The sequence below is a fragment of the Chiloscyllium plagiosum genome, unplaced genomic scaffold, assembly GCF_037043375.1.
Source record: "Chiloscyllium plagiosum isolate Xiang-an unplaced genomic scaffold, Cpla_swu_hap1 HiC_scaffold_23, whole genome shotgun sequence".
Taxonomy (NCBI): Eukaryota; Metazoa; Chordata; class Chondrichthyes; order Orectolobiformes; family Hemiscylliidae; genus Chiloscyllium; species Chiloscyllium plagiosum.
In genome coordinates this window covers 38,403,183-38,423,187 of record NW_028270161.1, presented here as the reverse complement: position 1 = coordinate 38,423,187, position 20,005 = coordinate 38,403,183, and the positions used below count along the sequence as shown (strand labels likewise).

Below are 20,005 nucleotides of genomic sequence, written 5' to 3'. Positions count from 1 at the left end.
GTGTATTTTAAGTGAATAACATTCATTGCTGCCATAACTTCACTTAACCTAACTATGGTGGAGCTCTCTATACTATTTTGTGACTTTTCTGTTTTCCACAGCATTCATATGTTCAAAGTAAGATAACTAAAAATCATGGAATAAGAAAATATAATTTGGCTGAGGATTTCTAATTTTTCTTAGCACCTTATCACTTCACCTTCTGTGAGATTTCTGCAAAATTTTTTCCCAAGACTCAAAGTGACCTGAAGAAACTTGTGAAATACGTATATTCCTTTAAATTAAAAGTTCCACTTACTTCATTTAATCATGAGCATTTTAATTTTTCAATCCTGGACAAAACTTTCATTGTGAAGAGGCATCATGTTTTAAACTACCTTTGCTAATGTTTAATTACATGTATCTGACCGTCAAGTTCGAAAACAAATCCTTATTCAACATCCATTGTACTCTGAGTATATTCTACCTATATGCTAACCTGGAGGGTAAAAGAATTATTTTTCAAGCTTGGGATAAATTGAGTTCAGGGCTTTTGGTTTATCTTATCCTTGGAATGCTTCTCAGTACATGAATCCTTTTGAAGGCTGGGTGCATGGAATTTAGATCATTGATGATGGTGACAGCAATGAGCTCTATTGACAGAGCAATCTAGTTTCAACTTGCAGCAAATGGCATTAAAGTGCATTCAGTATTTGACTCTGTTGAAATTTGTTCCTATCATTGGTTGGCACCAGAATGCTATTATTTTCAACTTTTGCAAACTCTGTATTTGCACATTTATTTGCATTTGTAATGCCTTCAGTTTTATGATAAGCAAAATGTTGAGAAACAGCTGAGAACTACATTTCAATTTTAAAATTGATCCTGGTGTATCTGAGACACCAGAAAATTGCCTTTGCATGCAAGTATAATTGGAGAAATTTTGACCAGTGTTGGCCTGGGACTTTTTAAATGTAATGCTGCAAGTGCACTTGTTAACTGGCGACAGTCATGTTGAAGAGGGGATGTAAATGCTAAATGAGGTTTGGACAGTTTTGGTCAGAAGTAACAAGACATTTCAATAGTATCCAAGAACTTATTAAATATTTCTCCAGTGTTGATCTTAAGTTAGGAAAAGGAATTGGAAATTCGAAACATAGCACTGAGTAACCAAAGGCTATGAATCTTGTTTAAAAAAAATGCCTATCTGAAAACATATTTCATATCTATCTGAAAACATATTAATATTAATGACAAACATTGATGCAGTATTAATTCTTTGGCCAACAGCTTGCTCAAAGCAAATTCAAAGCCACAATCTCTATCACTAAGGACAAAGAAGATTACGACTTTCCAAGAGTTTGAGAGTATTACAAGTGATGCTTGGGATGTTGGTGATGATGATGATGAACTCTTAGCAATGGCTGCTCAGAATCTGAACACAGATGTTGTAATGGAAACGGCGAATAAAGTACTTCAGATTCATAGTAAACTGCAAGAACAGAAGCAGCAGGACAACCAACTAGAGACATTACCTGCTCGATTAGACCATTTGGAACAAGCAGACAATAAAACTGACAGAGTAAAGCCTACCAGTGCAGTTGAACTTAATATATCAGGTAATTTGAGCTACAAAATCCCATTTTATTCATGTTAACTTTTCTCTGCCACTTTGGCATTCGAATTGAACCTTTCCAGGATTGGGCTGGGTGGTGGTGTTCTTGACATTTTGGGAAAATGAAGAATTTTGGTTGCACGAATGTCTTTCTTAGAAGTGTAGTTCTCCTGTACCTTCATATTACCATTTGGCTGAAATGCTGTAATTGGCAGAAATGCAATAGCACACTTTGTCCAACGGTCTCACCATTTGTTAATCAGGTGAAATTCTTATTGATTTGTACGATTTCATTGAACATTTAATCATTGATAAAGTTCCATTCTGGTTCATTTGCTGATTGTAAGTCTTAATCACAAGATTGTGGATTTGAATCCTAATTAGGCTTGCTTTTACTTGAATATAAATGATTTTGTGGGAAGTTAGGAACACAGAATTTGGAGCAGGAGTGAGCCACATGGCATTGTAAGCCTGATTTGTCATTCAATAAGATCATAGTTCAACTGGTTACACCAGATTCCACCTACGCCGATAACTTTTCACTCCTTTACTTGTTGAAAATGAGCCTTCCTCTGCCTTGAAAGCATTTGAGGAAAGAAGTTCCTAAGGCACTTCACCTTTTGTGAAGAATGTGTCTTTCTCCTCATCTGTCTTAAGTGGCTGACACCTTTTTTTAAAGCAGTGACCCCATAGTGGCCTGATTTCTAGATGAGAATACCACATCCTTTCCACATATGTTTTGTCAATCTTGTCAGGACAGTCAAGATCTTATGTTTCAGTTAAGTCAATTACTCTTAAACTCCAGTGGATATAAGCCTCGTCTGTCCAAACTTTCCTCTTAAGATAACTACCCATTCCCAGTATTCGTCTAAGAAACCTTCTCTGAATTGCTTGGAATGTAATTACATCTTTTTCTTAAAGAAGGAGACCAGTAGTGTACACAATACTCCAAAAGTGGTCATACCAACACCTTTTATAACTGAACCATTACCTCCTACTTTCACATTCTGTTCCATTCACAATAAATGCCATTGCTAGCTTTCCAAATTACTTGCTGAACATACACAAACTTCTGCAGTCCATGCACTAGAAAACCTAGCTCCTTATGCCTCTCAAAGCTCTGCCAGCTCATCATTTAGATAAAACACTTATTTTTGTTCTTAATTCTAAAATGGATAGTTTTATTTTTCCACATGATACTCCATTTACCAGATCCTTAACCTATCTCTATCTCTTTTCCAGCTTCCTTATGTGCTCTTTACAATTTACCTTCCACCAATTGTTGGCTTGTCAGCAAATTTAGCAACACTATCTTCACTCCTTTCATCCACATTATTTATGTAAGTTGTAGAACTTTGAGGTCCCACTACTGCTGCTTGTGGCCACTACTTGTTAAACCTTGCTAACCAGCAAAGTATCCACTTACGTATGCTCTGTTTCCTGTTAGCAAGCTAATTTCTTCTGTCCATGCCAGTTTTTTTAGCCCATGCATGACAAGATTATAATTTCCGTGTTAACCTTTGATGTAAAACTTTATCAAATGCCTTTAGGAATTTAAAGTACAGTACATTGACTGATTTCCCTTTGCTCCCTCAGAAGTCTAAGAAATTGGTTAAAATGATTTCCCTTCCACAAACTGTGTTGATTCTGCCTGATTACCACAAACCTTCCAAAATGACTTGTGGTAGCATCTTTAAAAATCACTTACAGCATTTACGTGTGTACAAGAAAATCTTTTGATTCAGTATGTGGATGTACCTACTGGAGAAAGTGCAAAACTTGACCTACCTTTGGGAAATAAGGCAGGGCAAGTGCCTGAGGTGTCAAAGAGAGGTCACTTTGGGGCCTACGATGATAATTCTATTAATTTTAAAATAGCAATGGGGAAGGATAGACAGAATCTAAAAATTGAGGTTCTAAATTGGATTAGATTAGATTACTTACAGTGTGGAAACAGGCCCTTTGGCCCAACAAGTCCACACTGACCCTCCGAAGATCAACCCACCCAGACCCTACATTTACCCCTTCACCTAACACTATGGGCAATTTAGCATGGCCAATTCACCTAACCTGCACATCTTTGGACTGTGGGAGGAAACCGGAGCACCCGGAGGAAACCCACGCAGACACGGGGAGAATGTGCAAACTCCAAACAGACAGTTCCCTGAGGTGGGAATTGAACCTGGGTTTCTGGCGCTGTGAGGCAGCAGTGCCACCGTGCCGGCCATACCACCAATTTTGATGGTATTAGGCAAGAACTTGCAAAAGCTTACTGGGGGCAGATTTTCGCAGGTAAAAGGTCGGCTGGAAAATGCGAAGTCTTGAGGAATGAGATGAGAGATCAGAGACACTATATTCCTGTTAGGGTGAAAGGTAAAGCTGGTAGGTGTAGGGAATGCTGGATGACTAGGGACATTGAGGTTTTGGTGAAGAAAAAGAAGGAAGTATATGTCAGATCTAGACAGCAGGGATTCAGTGAATCCTTAGAAGAGTGTAAAGGTAGTAGGAGGATACTTGAGAGGCAAAGTGGGGACATGAGAAAGCTTTGGCAAATAGGGTTAAGGAGAATCCAAAGGGTAACCAGGGAGTAAATAGGGCCCCTCAAAGATCAGCAAGGCAGCCTATGTATGGAAGTGCAGAAGATAGGGGGGATAGTGAATCAGTGTTTTGCATCACTGTTTACTGCAGCAAAGGACATGGAAGATACAGAAGGTGGGGAAATAGTTGGTGCCATCTTGAAAAATGTCCATATTACAGAGGAGGAAGAGTTGTTGATGTCTTAAAATGCATAAAGGTGGATAAATCCCCAGGACCTGATCAGGTGTACTCAAAAACTCTGTGGGAAACTTTGAAAGTGATTGGTGGACTCCTTGCTGAGAGATTTGGATCATTGACAGTTGTCGGTGAGGTACCGGAAGCGTGGAGATTGTGTAACATGTACCACTATTGAAGAAAGATGGCAAGGAAAAGCCAGGGAACTATGGACCAGTGAGCCGAACATCAGTGATGGGCAAGTTGTTGGAGAGAATCCTGAGAGACAGGATTTACCTGTATTGGGATAGGCAGGGACTGATTAGCGATAATCAGCATGACTTTGTGCGTGGGAAATCATGTCTCACTAACTTGATTCCATGTTTTGAAGAATCAACGAAGAGGATTGATGAGGCAGAGCAGTGCATTGCAATCTATATGATCTTTGATAAGAGGTTTGAAAAGGTTCCTCGTGATAGACTGCTTGGCAAGGTTAGATTATATTGGATACGGGAAGAACTAGCCATTTGGATACAGAACTAGCTCAAAAGTAGAAGATAGGGGGTGGTTGTGGAGGGCTGCTTTTCAGACTGAAGGCCTGTGACCAGTGGAGTGCCACAAGGATCAGTGCTTGCTCCACTGCTTTTCATCATTTATATAAATGATTTAGATGCCAACATAGGAAGTATAGTTAGGACGTTTGCTGGTGACACCAAAATTGGAGGTGTAGTGAAGAAGGTTACCTTGGAGTATAATGGGATATTGATCAAACAGGCCAATGGGCTGAGGAGTGGCAGATGGAGTTTGCTTTAGATGAATGTGAGGTACTGCATTTTGGAAAGGCAAATCTGGCAGGACTTATACACTAAACGGTCAGGTCCTGGGGAGTATTGCTGAACGAAGAGACCTTGGAGTGCAAGTTCATAGTTCCTTGAAAGTGGAGTCTCAGGTAGATAGGATAGTGAACTTGGCGTTTATGTTGCTTTCATTGGTCAGAGTATTGAGTACAGGAGTTGGGAGGTCATGTTGCGGCTGTACAGGACATTGGTTAGGTCACTTTTGGAATATTTGAGCAGTTCTGGTCTCCCTCCAATAGGAAGGATGTTGTGAAACTTGATAAGGTTCAGAAAAGATTTACAAGGATGTTGCCAGAGTTGGAGGGCTTGAGCAATAAGAGCAGGTTGAACAGGTTGCAGTTGTTTTCCCTGGAGTGTCAGAGGGTGAGGGGTGACCTTATAAAGATTTATAAAATCATGAGGGGCATTGATAGGATAAATAGACAAGGTCTTTTCCCTATGGTGGGGGAGTCCAGAACTAGCGGGCATTGGTTTAGAGTGAGAGGGGAAAGATTTAAAAGGGTCCCGGGTGCACTGTTTTAATGCTGTGGAATGAGCTGCCAGAGGAAGTGGTGGAGGCTGGTACAATTACAACATTTATAAAGCATCTGGATGGGTATATGAATAGGAAGTATGTAGAGGGTTATTGGCCAAGTGCTGACAAATGGGATATGATTAATTTCGGATATCTGGTCAGCATGGACGAGTTGGACCGAAGGGTCTGTTTCCATGCTGTATATCTCTATGACTCTATCATCTCATGATAAATGTTAAGCTTACTTGCCTGCCATTTCCTGCTTCTTGGCTTCCTCCCTTTCTGAATATTGTTTTCCAATCTAATAAGACTGTCCCGAATCTTGGACGTTTTTGGAAATTTAAAACAATGATCAGCATCAGTACCAATTTCTTTTAAGACCCTTGAATGTCTTTCTTTCGGATCCAGAATATGTCAACCTGCAACTTCAATAATTTGCTCATACCATTTCCATGATGATTGCTGTTTTCCTGCATTCCTTCATCCCTTCTATTTTCTAACTTGTAGCTATCTGTGGTATGTTACTTTTGTATTCTTCATATTGAAGACTGATGTGAAATTTATGTTCATTGATTATCATCTCCTTGTTTTTGATGCTTAATTCTTCACAGTGGCTTTCAATAGAACCTATGTTCATTTTGTTAATTCATTTTTAAAATATTTATTCAAACAATTGCAATCTGTGTTTATATTTCATGTGAACTTTCTCTTACGAACTAATTTTTCCTTCTTTTGCTGTTCATTATATTTTTGTCCAGTCTTCTGCTGTGCCACCAGTTTTTGCCCAATTGTGTCTTCTTTTAAGACTTAATACCTTCTTTAATGTCCTTAATTAACCACAGAGAGTGTGTCTCCATCCCCTGTGGAATTTTTCTTTCTTGTTGGAATGTATTCATTCTGTGGACTCTGAAATATTCCCCCGTGAAACATCTGGTACTATATCTTTCTTGATCTGCCCCTCAACCAAATTTGGAAATGTGTTGCTGGAAAAGCGCAGCAGGTCAGGCAGCATCCAGGGAACAGGAGAACCGACGTTTCGGGCATAACCCCTTCTTCAGGAATGAGGAAAGTTTGTCCAGCAGGCTAAGATAAAAGGTAGGGAGGAGGGACTTGGGGGAGGGGCGTCAGAAATGTGATAGGTGGAAAGAGGTCAAGGTGAGGGTGATAGGTCAGACTGGGGTGGGGGCGGAGAGGTCGGGAAGAAGATTGCAGGTTAGGAAGGCGGTGCTGAATTCGATGGATTTGACTGAGACAGGGTGGGGGGAGGGGAAATGAGGAAACTGGTGAAATCCGAGTTCATCCCTTGTGGTTGGAGGGTTCCTAGGCGGAAGATGAGGCGTTCTTCCTCCAACCGTCGTTTTGTTGTGGTCTGACAATGGAGGAGTCCAAAGACCTGCATATCCTTGGTGGAGTGGGAGGGGGAATTGAAATGTTGAGCCACAGGGTGGTTGGGTTGGTTGGTCCGGGTGTCCCAGAGGTGTTCTCTGAAACGCTCCGCAAGTAGCCGGCCTGTCTCCCCAATATAGAGGAGGCCACATCGGGAACAGAGGATGCAATAGATGATGTGTGTGGAGGTGCAGGTGAATCTGTGGCGGATATGGAAGTTTCCTTTGGGGCCTTGGGAGGAGGTGTGGGCGCAAGTCTTGCACCTCCTGCGGTTGCAGGGAAAGGTGCCGGGAGTGGACATTGGGTTGGTGGGGGGTGTGGATCTGACGAGGGAGTCACGGAGAGAGTGGTCTTTACGGAATGCTGATAGGGGAGGGGAGGGAAATATATCCTTGGTGGTGGGGTCCGTTTGGAGGTAGCGGAAATGACGGCGGATGATGCGCTGTACATGGAGATTGGTGGGGTGGTAGGTGAGGACCAGTGGGGTTCTGTCCTGGTGGCGGTTGGAGGGGCGGAGCATCTCTTCCACTTCCCGCTCCTCCGCCCTTGAGCCCCGCCCCTCCAACCGCCACCAGGACAGAACCCCACTGGTCCTCACCTACCACCCCACCAATCTCCATGTACAGCGCATCATCCGCCGTCATTTCCGCCACCTCCAAACGGACCCCAACACCAAGGATATATTTCCCTCCCCTCCCCTATCAGCATTCCGTAAAGACCACTCCCTCCGTGACTCCCTCGTCAGATCCACACCCCCCACCAACCCAACCTCCACTCCCGGCACCTTTCCCTGCAACCGCAGGAGGTGCAAGACTTGCGCCCACACCTCCCCCCTCACCTCCCTCCAAGGCCCCAAAGGAAACTTCCATATCCGCCACAGATTCACCTGCACCTCCACACACATCATCTATTGCATCCTCTGTTCCCGATGTGGCCTCCTCTATATTGGGGAGACAGGCCGGCTACTTGCGAAGCGTTTCAGAGAACACCTCTGGGACACCCGGACCAACCAACCCAACCACCCTGTGGCTCAACATTTCAATTCCCCCTCCCACTCCACCAAGGATATGCAGGTCTTTGGACTCCTCCATCGTCAGACCACAACAAAACGACGGTTGGAGGAAGAACGCCTCATCTTCCGCCTAGGAACCCTCCAACCACAAGGGATGAACTCGGATTTCACCAGTTTCCTCATTTTCCCCCCCCCCCACCCTGTCTCAGTCAAATCCATCGAATTCAGCACCGCCTTCCTAACCTGCAATCTTCTTCCCGACCTCTCCGCCCCCACCCCAGTCTGACCTATCACCCTCACCTTGACCTCTTTCCACCTATCACATTTCTGATGCCCCTCCCCCAAGTCCCTCCTCCTACCTTTTATCTTAGCCTGCTGGACAAACTTTCCTCATTCCTGAAGAAGGGCTTATGCCCGAAACGTCGATTCTCCTGTTCCCTGGATGCTGCCTGACCTGCTGCGCTTTTCCAGCAACACATTTCCAGCTCTGATCTCCAGCATCTGCAGACCTCACTTTCTCCTCAACCAAATTTGCCAGTTTGCTTCAGTTATCTCTGGTTTCATGTCATCATAAGTGGCCTTATTTAAGTATGAGATATTTACCTTGGCTCCATTCTCCTATTTTAAACTGAAAGCAAAATTCAATCATATTATGGACATTGGTACCAAGTTGTTCCTTTGTTGAAATTATTAATAAATCGTATCTCATTTCACATTGCCAGGTCTGTTGTAGACTGCTGTCTGTTGAGTTTCACAATGTTCACAAACTAACCCAAGAATGTTGTGTAATCTCATCCAGGCTGCCTTTGCTCATTTCATTATTTTATCTATGTTTTAAATATAATTCCTCCCTGATTATTATCATACCTTTCTGACAAGCTCTCATTCTTTCTTCCCTATATTGCATTCTATGATGAGATGAAAGAGTATGTATACTTTTCCCCCCAAGTGCATTCTTGCCTTTATAATTTCACATTTCCATATGAATTGTTTCTCCATCCTGGTTTTCTAAACTTTGGTGATCCTTCTCTATTCTGCTAAAGAATGCCACTTTTTCCTAGGCCTGTACATCTCTATGACTCTAAATGTCTTTGAGGTGTAAAAACTGAAGGACAATCTTTGTCATCCTGCACCATATTTCTGTAATGGTTATCAGATCGTGAGAGTTTTTTTTTCTGTTTGTGCTACACTTCGTCTATCAATTTTCAGTGTTATGTGCAGAGCTTTTACTTTTGTTCTTAATCTCTGGCTTTATCTGTTGATTTACTATCATTTCTACTCTATACCACTTCCTGCCATGGTGTTTTCCATCTAGTTTAAATCCTCTCTACCTTTAGTGATGCAATTTACCAGAAGACCAGCTCCAGTAAAGTAGACATTGTTTGTCTCAACAGAGCAGCTCCCACTTTCTGGCGTACGAGTATCTAAGTACTCCATGAACCTGAACCTACTTGTATCACATCAGTTTTTGAGCCGCGCATTGATCTCCCTTATCTGATTTGTCCTATGTCATTTACAAGTGGCTCATTTAATAATCTAGAGATTGTTAACTTTGGGATTCTGTATTTTAATTGTGTTTTTAGCTCCTTCTGCTTATTACACTGAACCTTTTGCTTTTGGTCGTGTCTATGTTATTGGTACTATCATAGACCATGCTGACTGGATCTGTCCCTCTCACTATAAATTCCTGTCCAGCCCTGAGTAGATCCTACGCTGATATACCAGGCAAGCAACACAGCCTTCAGGACTTGAGATCTGTGCCTTCAAGTAATATAGTCAATCCTCTTTTCTATGCTGTCTGTTGTGACCTCTTAATCTGTTCTCCAGTCGATTGGGTTTCTGTACCATAACAATGATCTTATCTACCCTTCAATGCTCAGTCTCATCTAAACAGACTGAAAGAGTTTCAAATATATTGGACAGTTGCAAACTGTGAAGCTCTTGTAGTCCTGGCATCTGGGTTTCCTTGCCACTTTTGCTGCATTCACACTCCCTGGTCACTGACCACAAATCTCATCACAGGTCCCTAAAGTAAGTGATGTAGCTGACTCCTGACACAAAATATTCAAGGTAACTCAATGTGATATTAAAGGTAACTCTAATCTTTCATGATGTGTTGCAATGTGTGTTGTTTGGCCTCAGCTCAAAGTCTATGCAGAAGTTGTTTGAGTTGCAAATGCTTTCTGTGGACATGTTTCCTATGGATCATACTGGTGTCGAGGAGTATCCACGTGGACTAGCCCTTGAAGAATATAAAAAAAGCAAGGAAGAACTTAAACAAGGAATTAAAAAAGGTTCATGAAATGTCCTGGGCAAGTCGGGTAAAGGATAATCCAAAGGCATATGTATATTAGAAGCATGAGAGATAGCTAGGGAAAACATGGGTCCACTTGACAAAGAGAATTTATGCATGGAGGCACAGGAAATGGATAAGGTCATTAATGCTACTTCTTATCGATTTTCACCAAGGAGAAGGACATGGATGATAAGATTAGGGAGGGGTATATTAATATTCTAGGGCATTTTGATATTAAGAAGGTGATGTTGGGTGTCTTGATAAATATTAAAGTAATTACGTTCCCTGGTCCTGATGAGATCTATCCCAGGGTATTGTGGGAGGCAAGGGAGGAGATTGCTGTGGCTTTGACAGAGATCTTTGTATCCTCATTAACCACAGGTGAGGTCCTAGAAATTGGAGAATAGCCAATGTTGCTCCTTTTTGAAGAAGGGCAACAGGGATAATAAAGGAAATGTTAGGCTGGTGAGCCTCGCATCAGTAGCAGGAAAATTATTGGAGAAGATTCGGAGGGACAGATTTACTTATTTGGAAATGAATGGACTTTTTTGAGGATAGTCAGCATGGTTTTGCGCGGGAAAGTTTTGTTTCTCCAATTTGTAAGTTAGCTCAACGGATTCAGGGTGAGCTTTCACCCTGGTTAGCAGTGGTTAGCACTGCTGCCTCACAGCGCCAGAGACCCGGGTTCAATTCCCGCCTCGGGCGACTCACTGTGTGGAGTTTGCATGTTCTCCCCGTGTCTGCGTGGGTTTCCTCCGGGTGCTCCGGTTTCCTCCCACCATCCAAAGATGTGCAGGGTCAGGTGAATTGGCCATACTAAATTGCCCGTAGTGTTAGGTAAGGGGTAAATGTAGGGGTATGGGTGGGTTTCGCTTCGGCGGGTGTGGTGAAAGGGTTAAAATTGTGTCCCAATACATGTGTGAATCTAACCGAAAATGGAAGGTGTCGCTTAGTCCCGTGTGAATCTTATTATACACCTTCCCGTGTGAATCTTCTTATCTGTATGTAACCAGAATGGAATGTGTTTTTTAGCCTTGCTCTGCTGTTCACATGAATGTTTATATCTGGAAAAGAGTATATCAGCTGGAAAAGTCTCCAGTTCGGTAGAGTCTGCTCCGGGGTTGCGTTTAACCGCCGAGCGTGGGTTGTTGGCAACCGCTCTACGAGAACTGACGGCTCCCAGTTCCGGTAACACGTAGAGTGAGTATAAACCAGACCCGTTGTAAGTACGAGACCTGGTTGTGGCGACGCTGCGGGGAATAAAACACTTATATTCTAGCAGACTCGCCTCTTGGCTGTTTGTTCTGTGTCAGACTACTTTCCTGCGAGCCTGGTCCTTGACCTTGAGAATTTTTTAAATCATTTTGGCGTAGCCGGCAGGATCAATCGCAATTGAGGAAAGATTTTGATACAGAACAATGTTTTGGAAAAAGGCTAAGAAACCAGAGGAACAAACTGTGGAGGTCCCGACCGTCCCGGGATGGCATGGACCGTGGCATGGCGTGGCAGTTTGTTTGAGAAATGGTGGGGGGCGACCGGAGAACTGGGAGGCCGAGGGCGTAGGAACCCCAGGGTCGCTGCTGTCCACCCTTGAGAGGATCCCAGTCCTGCCGAAGAACCCCTTGCCTGGGGTACAGCGGAGGATGTGGGCCTGTGCGGCGGCTTGTAGACAACAGTCAGACAAGCGCCAAAAAGCTGAAGCAGAATTAGCCCTCCTGAAACATGAGCAGGGACTCAGTTCGGGAGATGCCTCTATGTTGAGGCAGGAAATTATGAAGTTAAAAACTGAATTGACAGCATTAACTGAACTAGCAGGACGAACTATTATGTATCTGTCTGCCAAGAAACGGAAAGAGAAAAGGAAGGTCCCTCGAACCCCGGACCCAGTACAAGTACGGGCGTTTGTAGCCCAGTTAAATAACGGGGATCGGTGGGATAACGATCATTGGGATGGGAACATTTGGGGAGATTCAGATGATCAGTACGAAGAGGACCCACCCGTACTCCAAGCTAAACCAGTGGTTAGGAGAAAGCAGGTTCAGAGACGTCTCCCAGTGCAACGGAAGGTAATGTTAGATGAGGAAGGAAACCCTATACGGAATGAACAAGGGGAGGCAATTATGCATGAATTACCGCGGGCTCAGCCTCCTGCAGAATTCTCTGAATTAACGGAAGACTTCACTACCGATGAGGTGCTGTTTATCACCCAGAAAACCCGACGTAATCCTGGGGAGCCGTTAGAGCTATGGCTAATTCGGCTCCTCGAGGAAGGGGGGCAACAAGTGCAGGTAGACTATCAGGATGCTCCCAAGTTTGGTGGATTAGCAAAGGATGCTGCCATAGACCTGGGGTACCGTAGACAAGCCAAGGATATGGTAATAGATCGCAGTATGGGGACCTTATTTGGGATGTATGCCAGGGCAGTGGCCGAACAGTATCCCTTCCCGTCCGATTGGCCCCCCTTGGAAGGAACTTGGACAACAATTAAGGAAGGGGTTCAGAGGCTAACCCGTTTGTGTGTGCGGGATGCCCTGTTGCTGGGAGTGCTGGACGAGGTAGATAACACAAATGTTAGTAGACAGACTAGAGACCACCTAGTGAAGACTGCCCCCCCCCCATTATAAACCACTGTTATTAACCATAATGTTGAGTGGACGGGGAGAAACCCTAGGAGATGCCCGTAGTATGATGAGGGAGATGGGTGGTTTGGAGGATTGGGGACCCACAGCCCGTGCTTCTCAGGGGGGCACGAAGGGGCGTCGCCCTGAGGCTCGGGCAGGGGGAAAAGTAAACCCTAATCAAGGAAGTAACCAAGGCCCCTCACGGCGTGCTTTGTGGCAAGCTTTGATACGGGCGCAGGTCCCAGCATCGGAGATTGATGGCCTACCTACACCGGAATTAAAAGACTTATGCAGACGAAAGGGACTGAAGGTGTCCCGGGTAGAGACGGAGTCCCGACCCACTATGGAAGACCTAGTGGAATTACTAACATAAAAATGTCAGACACGGGGTCCGGTTGTTAATGAGCCTCGAAGGGGTAGAACTTCCACTTCCCAGCGGTGGGAATCCTCGGAGGACGAGGAGGAGGAGGAGGTACGGCCTCCCCTCCGAGAGTGTTATAAAGTGGATAGGCGTGGCCGGAAACCTAGTAAGAAAGGCAAGAACAAAGAAGGGCGAGGCAAACGTCTTTACCCAGTGCTGTCTGGGGAAGATGAATGGGAGGAACAATAGGAATCGGGCCAAGCCCCAAGGGTTTGCCCACGAACGAGCCAATGGTCAGCAGACGACATTCGCAAATCCGTCCAAACCGTTATGGCTCTAGTGGACACAGGGGCGGAGGCCACCTTAATCTATGGGACGCCCCATAAGTTTAAAGGAACCCCAGTCACGCTGGTTGGGCTGGGAGGTAATCTGATTGAAGGAAAAACAGTACAATTGCCCCTAAAGATAGGTACAATGCCCATTAAAACGTATTCAATTATCATTACACCAGTTAGAGAATGGATCCTGGGAATGGACATTCTGGCCGGTTTAACACTTCACCTCCAACAAGGGAAGTTTGAATTTGGAATCACGAAAATGGCTTTGCGCTGTAGGACGGTGTTAGTGGGAAAGGTTAAAATGGACCCCTTCCCCATCCCGATCGCCGATCGCGTAATAAGTCTTAGACAGTATAGGATTCCCGGCGGACATAAAGAAATATCCGCCACAATTAAGGATTATTTGGAAGCGGGAGTGCTTAGGACATGCACCACGGCGTGGAATAACCCCTTATGGCCCGTACATAAAGCCGATGGGTCATGGCGGATGACGGCAGATTATCGGCAACTAAACCGTCACACTCCGGCCTTGACGGCAGCGGTCCCGGATGCCGTCACTATTATAGGACGAATCCAACATCATCCAGGGGTGTGGTACGGAGTAATTGATTTGGCTAATGCCTTCTTCACAATTCCTATTCCCAAAGATAGGCAGGAACAGTTCGCATTCACTTGGGAGGGTAGACAATTCACGTTCACGCGATTGCGCCAAGGATATCTGCATAGCCCTACTATCTGCCACCGGATAGTTGCAGAACACTTGGCTGCCTTTAAAGTGCCTGACGAAGTGATGATCTCGCACTATATTGACGATATGATGATACAGGGGACAAGTCAGAAGCAGGTTCAGGAATTGCTGGACCAACTGGTTCAACATATGCGAGGATATGGGTGGGAGATCAACCCAGCCAAAATCCAGGGTCCCTCACAAACGGTAAAATTCTTAGGAATCGTGTGGAACAAGGGGGAAAGGGAAATCACTGCGAAAGCTAAAAATAAGATTCAGGTCTTTGCCGTCCCTCACACCCAGAAGGACGTGCAGCAATTTATTGGGTTATTCGGATTCTGGAGACAGCATATTCCCCATTTAGGACAAATTTTAAAACCTTTGTATCGAGTTACGAGGAAAAAGGCAGCATTCGGATGGACGGAGGTCCATCAAACTGCATTTGAAATGGCCAAGCAAGCGATACAGCAAGCTGTATCCTTGGGAAAGATACAGTCAGGACCTGTAGAACTGCAAGTCTCAGCACAGGGGGATTATGCCAATTGGAGCTTATGGCAAAAACAGGGAAGAACCCGTAAGCCATTGGGATTTTGGTCCCGAAAATTACCCCCGGCAGGGGAACGGTATACCCCCTTTGAGAAACAGTTATTAGCATGCTACTGGGGCTTGGTGGAAACCGAAGCCCTGACCATTGGACATGAAGTGATCATGAGAACAGCTATCCCTATTCTTCCGTGGGTACTTAGTGACCCCACTACCCACCGAATAGGAACTGCCCAAGAGAGCAGCATCATTAAATGGAAATGGTATGTGTCGGAGAGAGTGCGGACTGGACAGAAAGGAGTGTCAGTCCTACATGAGCAAGTGGCGGAGGCCCCTGAGGAAGGGGAAAAACGGTTTGAGGTGATTGAATACAAGGAATCACCCGTTAAGATGGGAAAACGGTATGATGAACTGACCCCGGATGAACAAGCCACGGCTTGGTTCGTAGATGGGTCAGCCCAATGGAAAGCGGGACAGCGTAGATGGAAAGCTGCCGCCTTTAACCCAAAACAAGGCACTACCCTAGAAGAATTAGGGGAGGGAAAAAGTAGTCAGTGGGCAGAATTAAAAGCAGTGCATATGGTAGTCATGTCGGCTGGACTGGACTTACGAGCGTTAACTACACAGACTTTGGTCCAACAAAAACCTACGGTGATTAAGACCGGATTAGGATTGATTTGTCCCCCTGGGACCTATGGGCATATCCTCCCGCGATCGGGATTGTCACTAAAGGGGATTGATGTGATGGCAGGCGTAATTGACGCGGACTACCAAGGGGAGTTGGGGGTGGTCCTGGTCAACATCACTGCTGAACCTTACGTGATACAGAAGGGGGACAGAATAGCGCAATTGGTCATTAAGCCATGTAACCTTACAACGGTGGAAGAGACGGGAGCTCCCGTTAAGGTTACTGAGCGTGGGACGGGGGGATTTGGGTCTACTGACACTCAGGGTGCCAAGGTATGGGTACGCCAGACAACTGGTCCCCCCAAACCGGCAGAGATCATAGCCCAAGGAAAAGACAGTCTGGTCACCATTATGTAAGCTGGGGAATCAGTCTGGAGGAGTGTGCCAGCTCAGTCGTTGGTACCCTTATCGAAACAAAATGTAGGTTGGAAAATTAGTAGTGAGGAACGACAGCAAGATGATTTTAAGTGCGCGGCAAATCAATGGTGTACAATTTTAGATCTCACGAGTGATTGTCAAATGTATACTTGTGTACGATGTTATAAGGGGAGAAATGTAACTTTGATAACCCCTAACTGTACATTGATGTTGAATGCAACGGTGAATATGTGTCATTGGAATATAACCGCTCGTGAATGTGAAAGCTCAAACGGGACACGATGGAACATCACGACTGGAGATGAGGACATCTGGATCAGCAATGGAACAGTTATTCAAAACCGGACTCGAATGTTATGGCTGATCTTGGTGCGCCCTAACGTCTCTGACGCGCACCGCACACAGTTGGCTCCCATTATGTCAACTTGTCAGCAGATGGCCCAGGCAGTACTGCACACTGATGTTCACTGGCAGGTGCGGCTGCCGGCTATCCCAGAATGCCAATATAAGAGGAGGCGGCGTGCATGGTATGACACTCTACTGGGAGGTGCAGGAACTGTCATGGGTATCTCAAATGCTATTGACTCTGAGGTAACCCGTACTAAATTATCTAACACGGGACAGGCCACCTCACAAGGACTACATACTATTGGAAGGTGGATGCCATCCGTAATGATGACTCAAGGAGAGACAGCTGAAATAATGATACGATCTCTGCAATGGGAACTGGATGTCTGGGGTGCCACTCAGGAACTGTTTGAGAACATTACGGCTCAGTTAAATTGGACTGCCTGTCATATTCAAATGTTGCATGCTCAAATACAGAAAGAACGCTTTTTGCGTGTGGTAACATCCCCCAATGTACAAGCGTGGAGGGGAATATGGAATGTATCTGAGAAATTGTGGATGATAACCCATCCATGGTGTAACGCAACTATGTGTAACGGATACTTTGTTACCATGAATGTAACCCACACTGTTACGGTCTGTCGATATTATGTATTACCAGTGATTACATCTTCTGGATATTATTTTCTGAAGACAAGGGGACAGTGGTTTAGCCCAGATACCAATATTACCTATGATCTGTCCGCTTGTGAACAGACTGATCAGGGGAAAACTTGCCTACTGATGGACAGGTATCGGGACCCTTGCTTGACTAAGGGAACGGCCCTGTGCGAATGGACTGTTGAAACTCCAAGGGACATGATGTGGCAGATTGGGCCACACACGCTCTGTGTGGCTACCAATAATCCACATCCTATCGGGATGCCTCTCAAATGTCTATCAGTGGCACTGGCAGAATCAGACCTATCTGTTGACCACTTATAGCAGTGCTCGCCACTTTACCAAGGTGCAGTGGAAAGTGCTGATGAATCCTTGGAACATTTCCCTGGATCGGTTTAAGCGAGCATTGGACCGATCCGAGGAGCTTAAGCAGATATTACGAAAGCATCAAACCAATGTCACCAAGGTTACGGTGTCTACCTTTATACATGGACAGGAGGTAGTACATGCTGCCCGTGTAGTGGACATGGAGTCAGCTCATCATTGGTGGGACATATTGAGTGGTATGTCCTCCACTGCGGGGACATTCCTGTTCCCACCCTTGTCGATCCTGGTAGCGGTCCTGGTGATTTTAACATGCTGTAATGTCCTGACTTGCTTGTATATTTGGCGTGTACGTAGGCGCTTGTTAGAAAGAATACATATGGGCATAATGTAACACATGTATTGGGCCAAGCAGTGGAATGTGGTGTAAAATTATGTCCCAATACATGTGTGAATCATAATGCAACACATGTATTGGGCCAAGCAGTGGAATGTGGTGAAAGGGTTAAAATTGTGTCCCAATACATGTGTGAATCTAACCGAAAATGGAAGGTGTCGCTTAGTCCCGTGTGAATCTTATTATACACCTTCCCGTGTGAATCTTCTTATCTGTATGTAACCAGAATGGAATGTGTTTTTTAGCCTTGCTCTGCTGTTCACATGAATGTTTATATCTGGAAAAGAGTATATCAGCTGGAAAAGTCTCCAGTTCGGTAGAGTCTGCTCCGGGGTTGCGTTTAACCGCCGAGCGTGGGTTGTTGGCAACCGCTCTACGAGAACTGACGGCTCCCAGTTCCGGTAACACGTAGAGTGAGTATAAACCAGACCCGTTGTAAGTACGAGACCTGGTTGTGGCGACGCTGCGGGGAATAAAACACTTATATTCTAGCAGACTCGCCTCTTGGCTGTTTGTTCTGTGTCAGACTACTTTCCTGCGAGCCTGGTCCTTGACCTTGAGAATTTTTTAAAACAGAGGGTCGGTGTGGACTTGTTGGGCCGAAGGGCCTGTTTCCACACTGTAATCTAATCTAAATCTAAATCTTTCCAATTGGGTACAAATTTGACTTAACAGGAAATAGTGGTGGAGAGTTTTTCGGACTGGAGACCTGTGACCAACTGTGTTCCACGGGATCAGTGCTGGATCCACTGTTGTTTGTCATTTATATAAATGATATTAGATGAGAATTTAGAAAGCGTGGTGAGTAAGTTTGTGGATGATGCCAGGATTGGTAGTATAGTGGACAGTGAAGGGCTATCTAAGATCACAAAAAGATCGGGATCAATTGGATCATTGGACTGAGGAGTGGCAGATGGAGTTTAATTTGGATAAATGTGAGTTGTACATTTTTGAAAAACAAACACAGACAAGACTTACACAATTAAAAGTAGGTTCAGGTACATTATTCTTTGTCACACATAGATGAATGCTTGCCTTCACTGCTCAAATCTTTGACATAGGAGTTGGAATGTTATGTTGAGGATGTACATGACATTAGTGAGGCCTCTTCTGGGCTACTGTGTCCAGTTTTGGTCCCTCTATTAAAGGAGGAATAATATTAATCTGGTGAGGGTTCAGAAGTGATTTACCAAAATGTTATTTGGAATAGAGGGTTTGACTTAAAAAGAGAGGCAGAATAGGTTTGGACTTACTTCATTGGAGTATATGAAGTTGAGAGGTGACCTTGCAGAGACTTATAAAGTAATGAGGGATGTCGAGAAGGTGCATGGCAGATGTCTTTTCCCAAGGGTGGAGGATTTCAAGACTTGTGGCATATTTTTAAGGTGAGTGGAGAAAGATTTTAAAAAAGACATGAGGCAATTTTTTTACATGGAGAGTGGTTCATATGTGGAATGAACCTCCAGAGAAAGTTGTGATGCAGGTACAGTTACAACATTTAAAAGACATTTTGCTAAGTGCATGAATAAATAATGTCTGGAGGGTATGGGTCAATGCAGCCAGATGGGATGAGTTTAGTTTGGGATTGTGGTCAGCATGGATTAGTTGGACTGAAGGGTCTGTTTCAGTACTCTGATTCGATTAATTTGATTGAGTTTTTTGAGGAAGTGACAAAGATGATTGAGGGTGGGGCTGTCTGTATTTCACAAGGTTGCTCACGGGGCGGAGTTTAAAGGAGATATGCAAGGCAAGGTTTTTTTTGTGGAGAGTCTAGTGGATGCCTAGAATGTGCTGCCAGGGGAGGTGGCCGAAGCAGATACGATAGCAATGGTTAAGAGGCGTTTAGACAGATACAGGTGAGGAATAGAAGGATATGGATCGTGTGCAGTTGAATAGGATTGGTTTTGAGGAGCATCATGGTCAGTACAGACATGTTGGGCTAAATGGCCTATTCCTGTGTTGCACAGTTTCATGTTCATACTGCAGCTGTTTCATATTCTGCTATCCTAAATGTGCTAATTATAACTTAATTTTTAAAAAAATATATTTTACCTTGGCACCTGTTCTATACTATTTTAAATCTTTAAAAATAGAATATACCGTAACTTGTTAACAGATACTTAACGAACATCTTACTTTGATAGTTAGCAAAAGCAAAGGAGCATCACCTCCCCCCCTCTCAATTGCTTATCCAACATCCACCATTCTTTT

The 20,005-nt window shown here is 44.4% G+C and overlaps 1 protein-coding gene across 6 annotated transcripts in view; it reads left to right on the top strand.

Moving 5' to 3' along the window:
- Positions 1-20,005, top strand: part of tbc1d22a (TBC1 domain family, member 22a) — a 414,172-nt gene that overhangs the window by 14,653 nt on the left and 379,514 nt on the right. For all 6 annotated transcript variants that reach the window (XM_043713710.2, XM_087999542.1, XM_043713709.2 and 3 more), the window contains exon 3: positions 1,270-1,598. In XM_043713710.2, the coding sequence (XP_043569645.1) occupies positions 1,270-1,598 (329 nt within the window). The remainder of the gene's footprint in view (positions 1-1,269; positions 1,599-20,005) is intronic.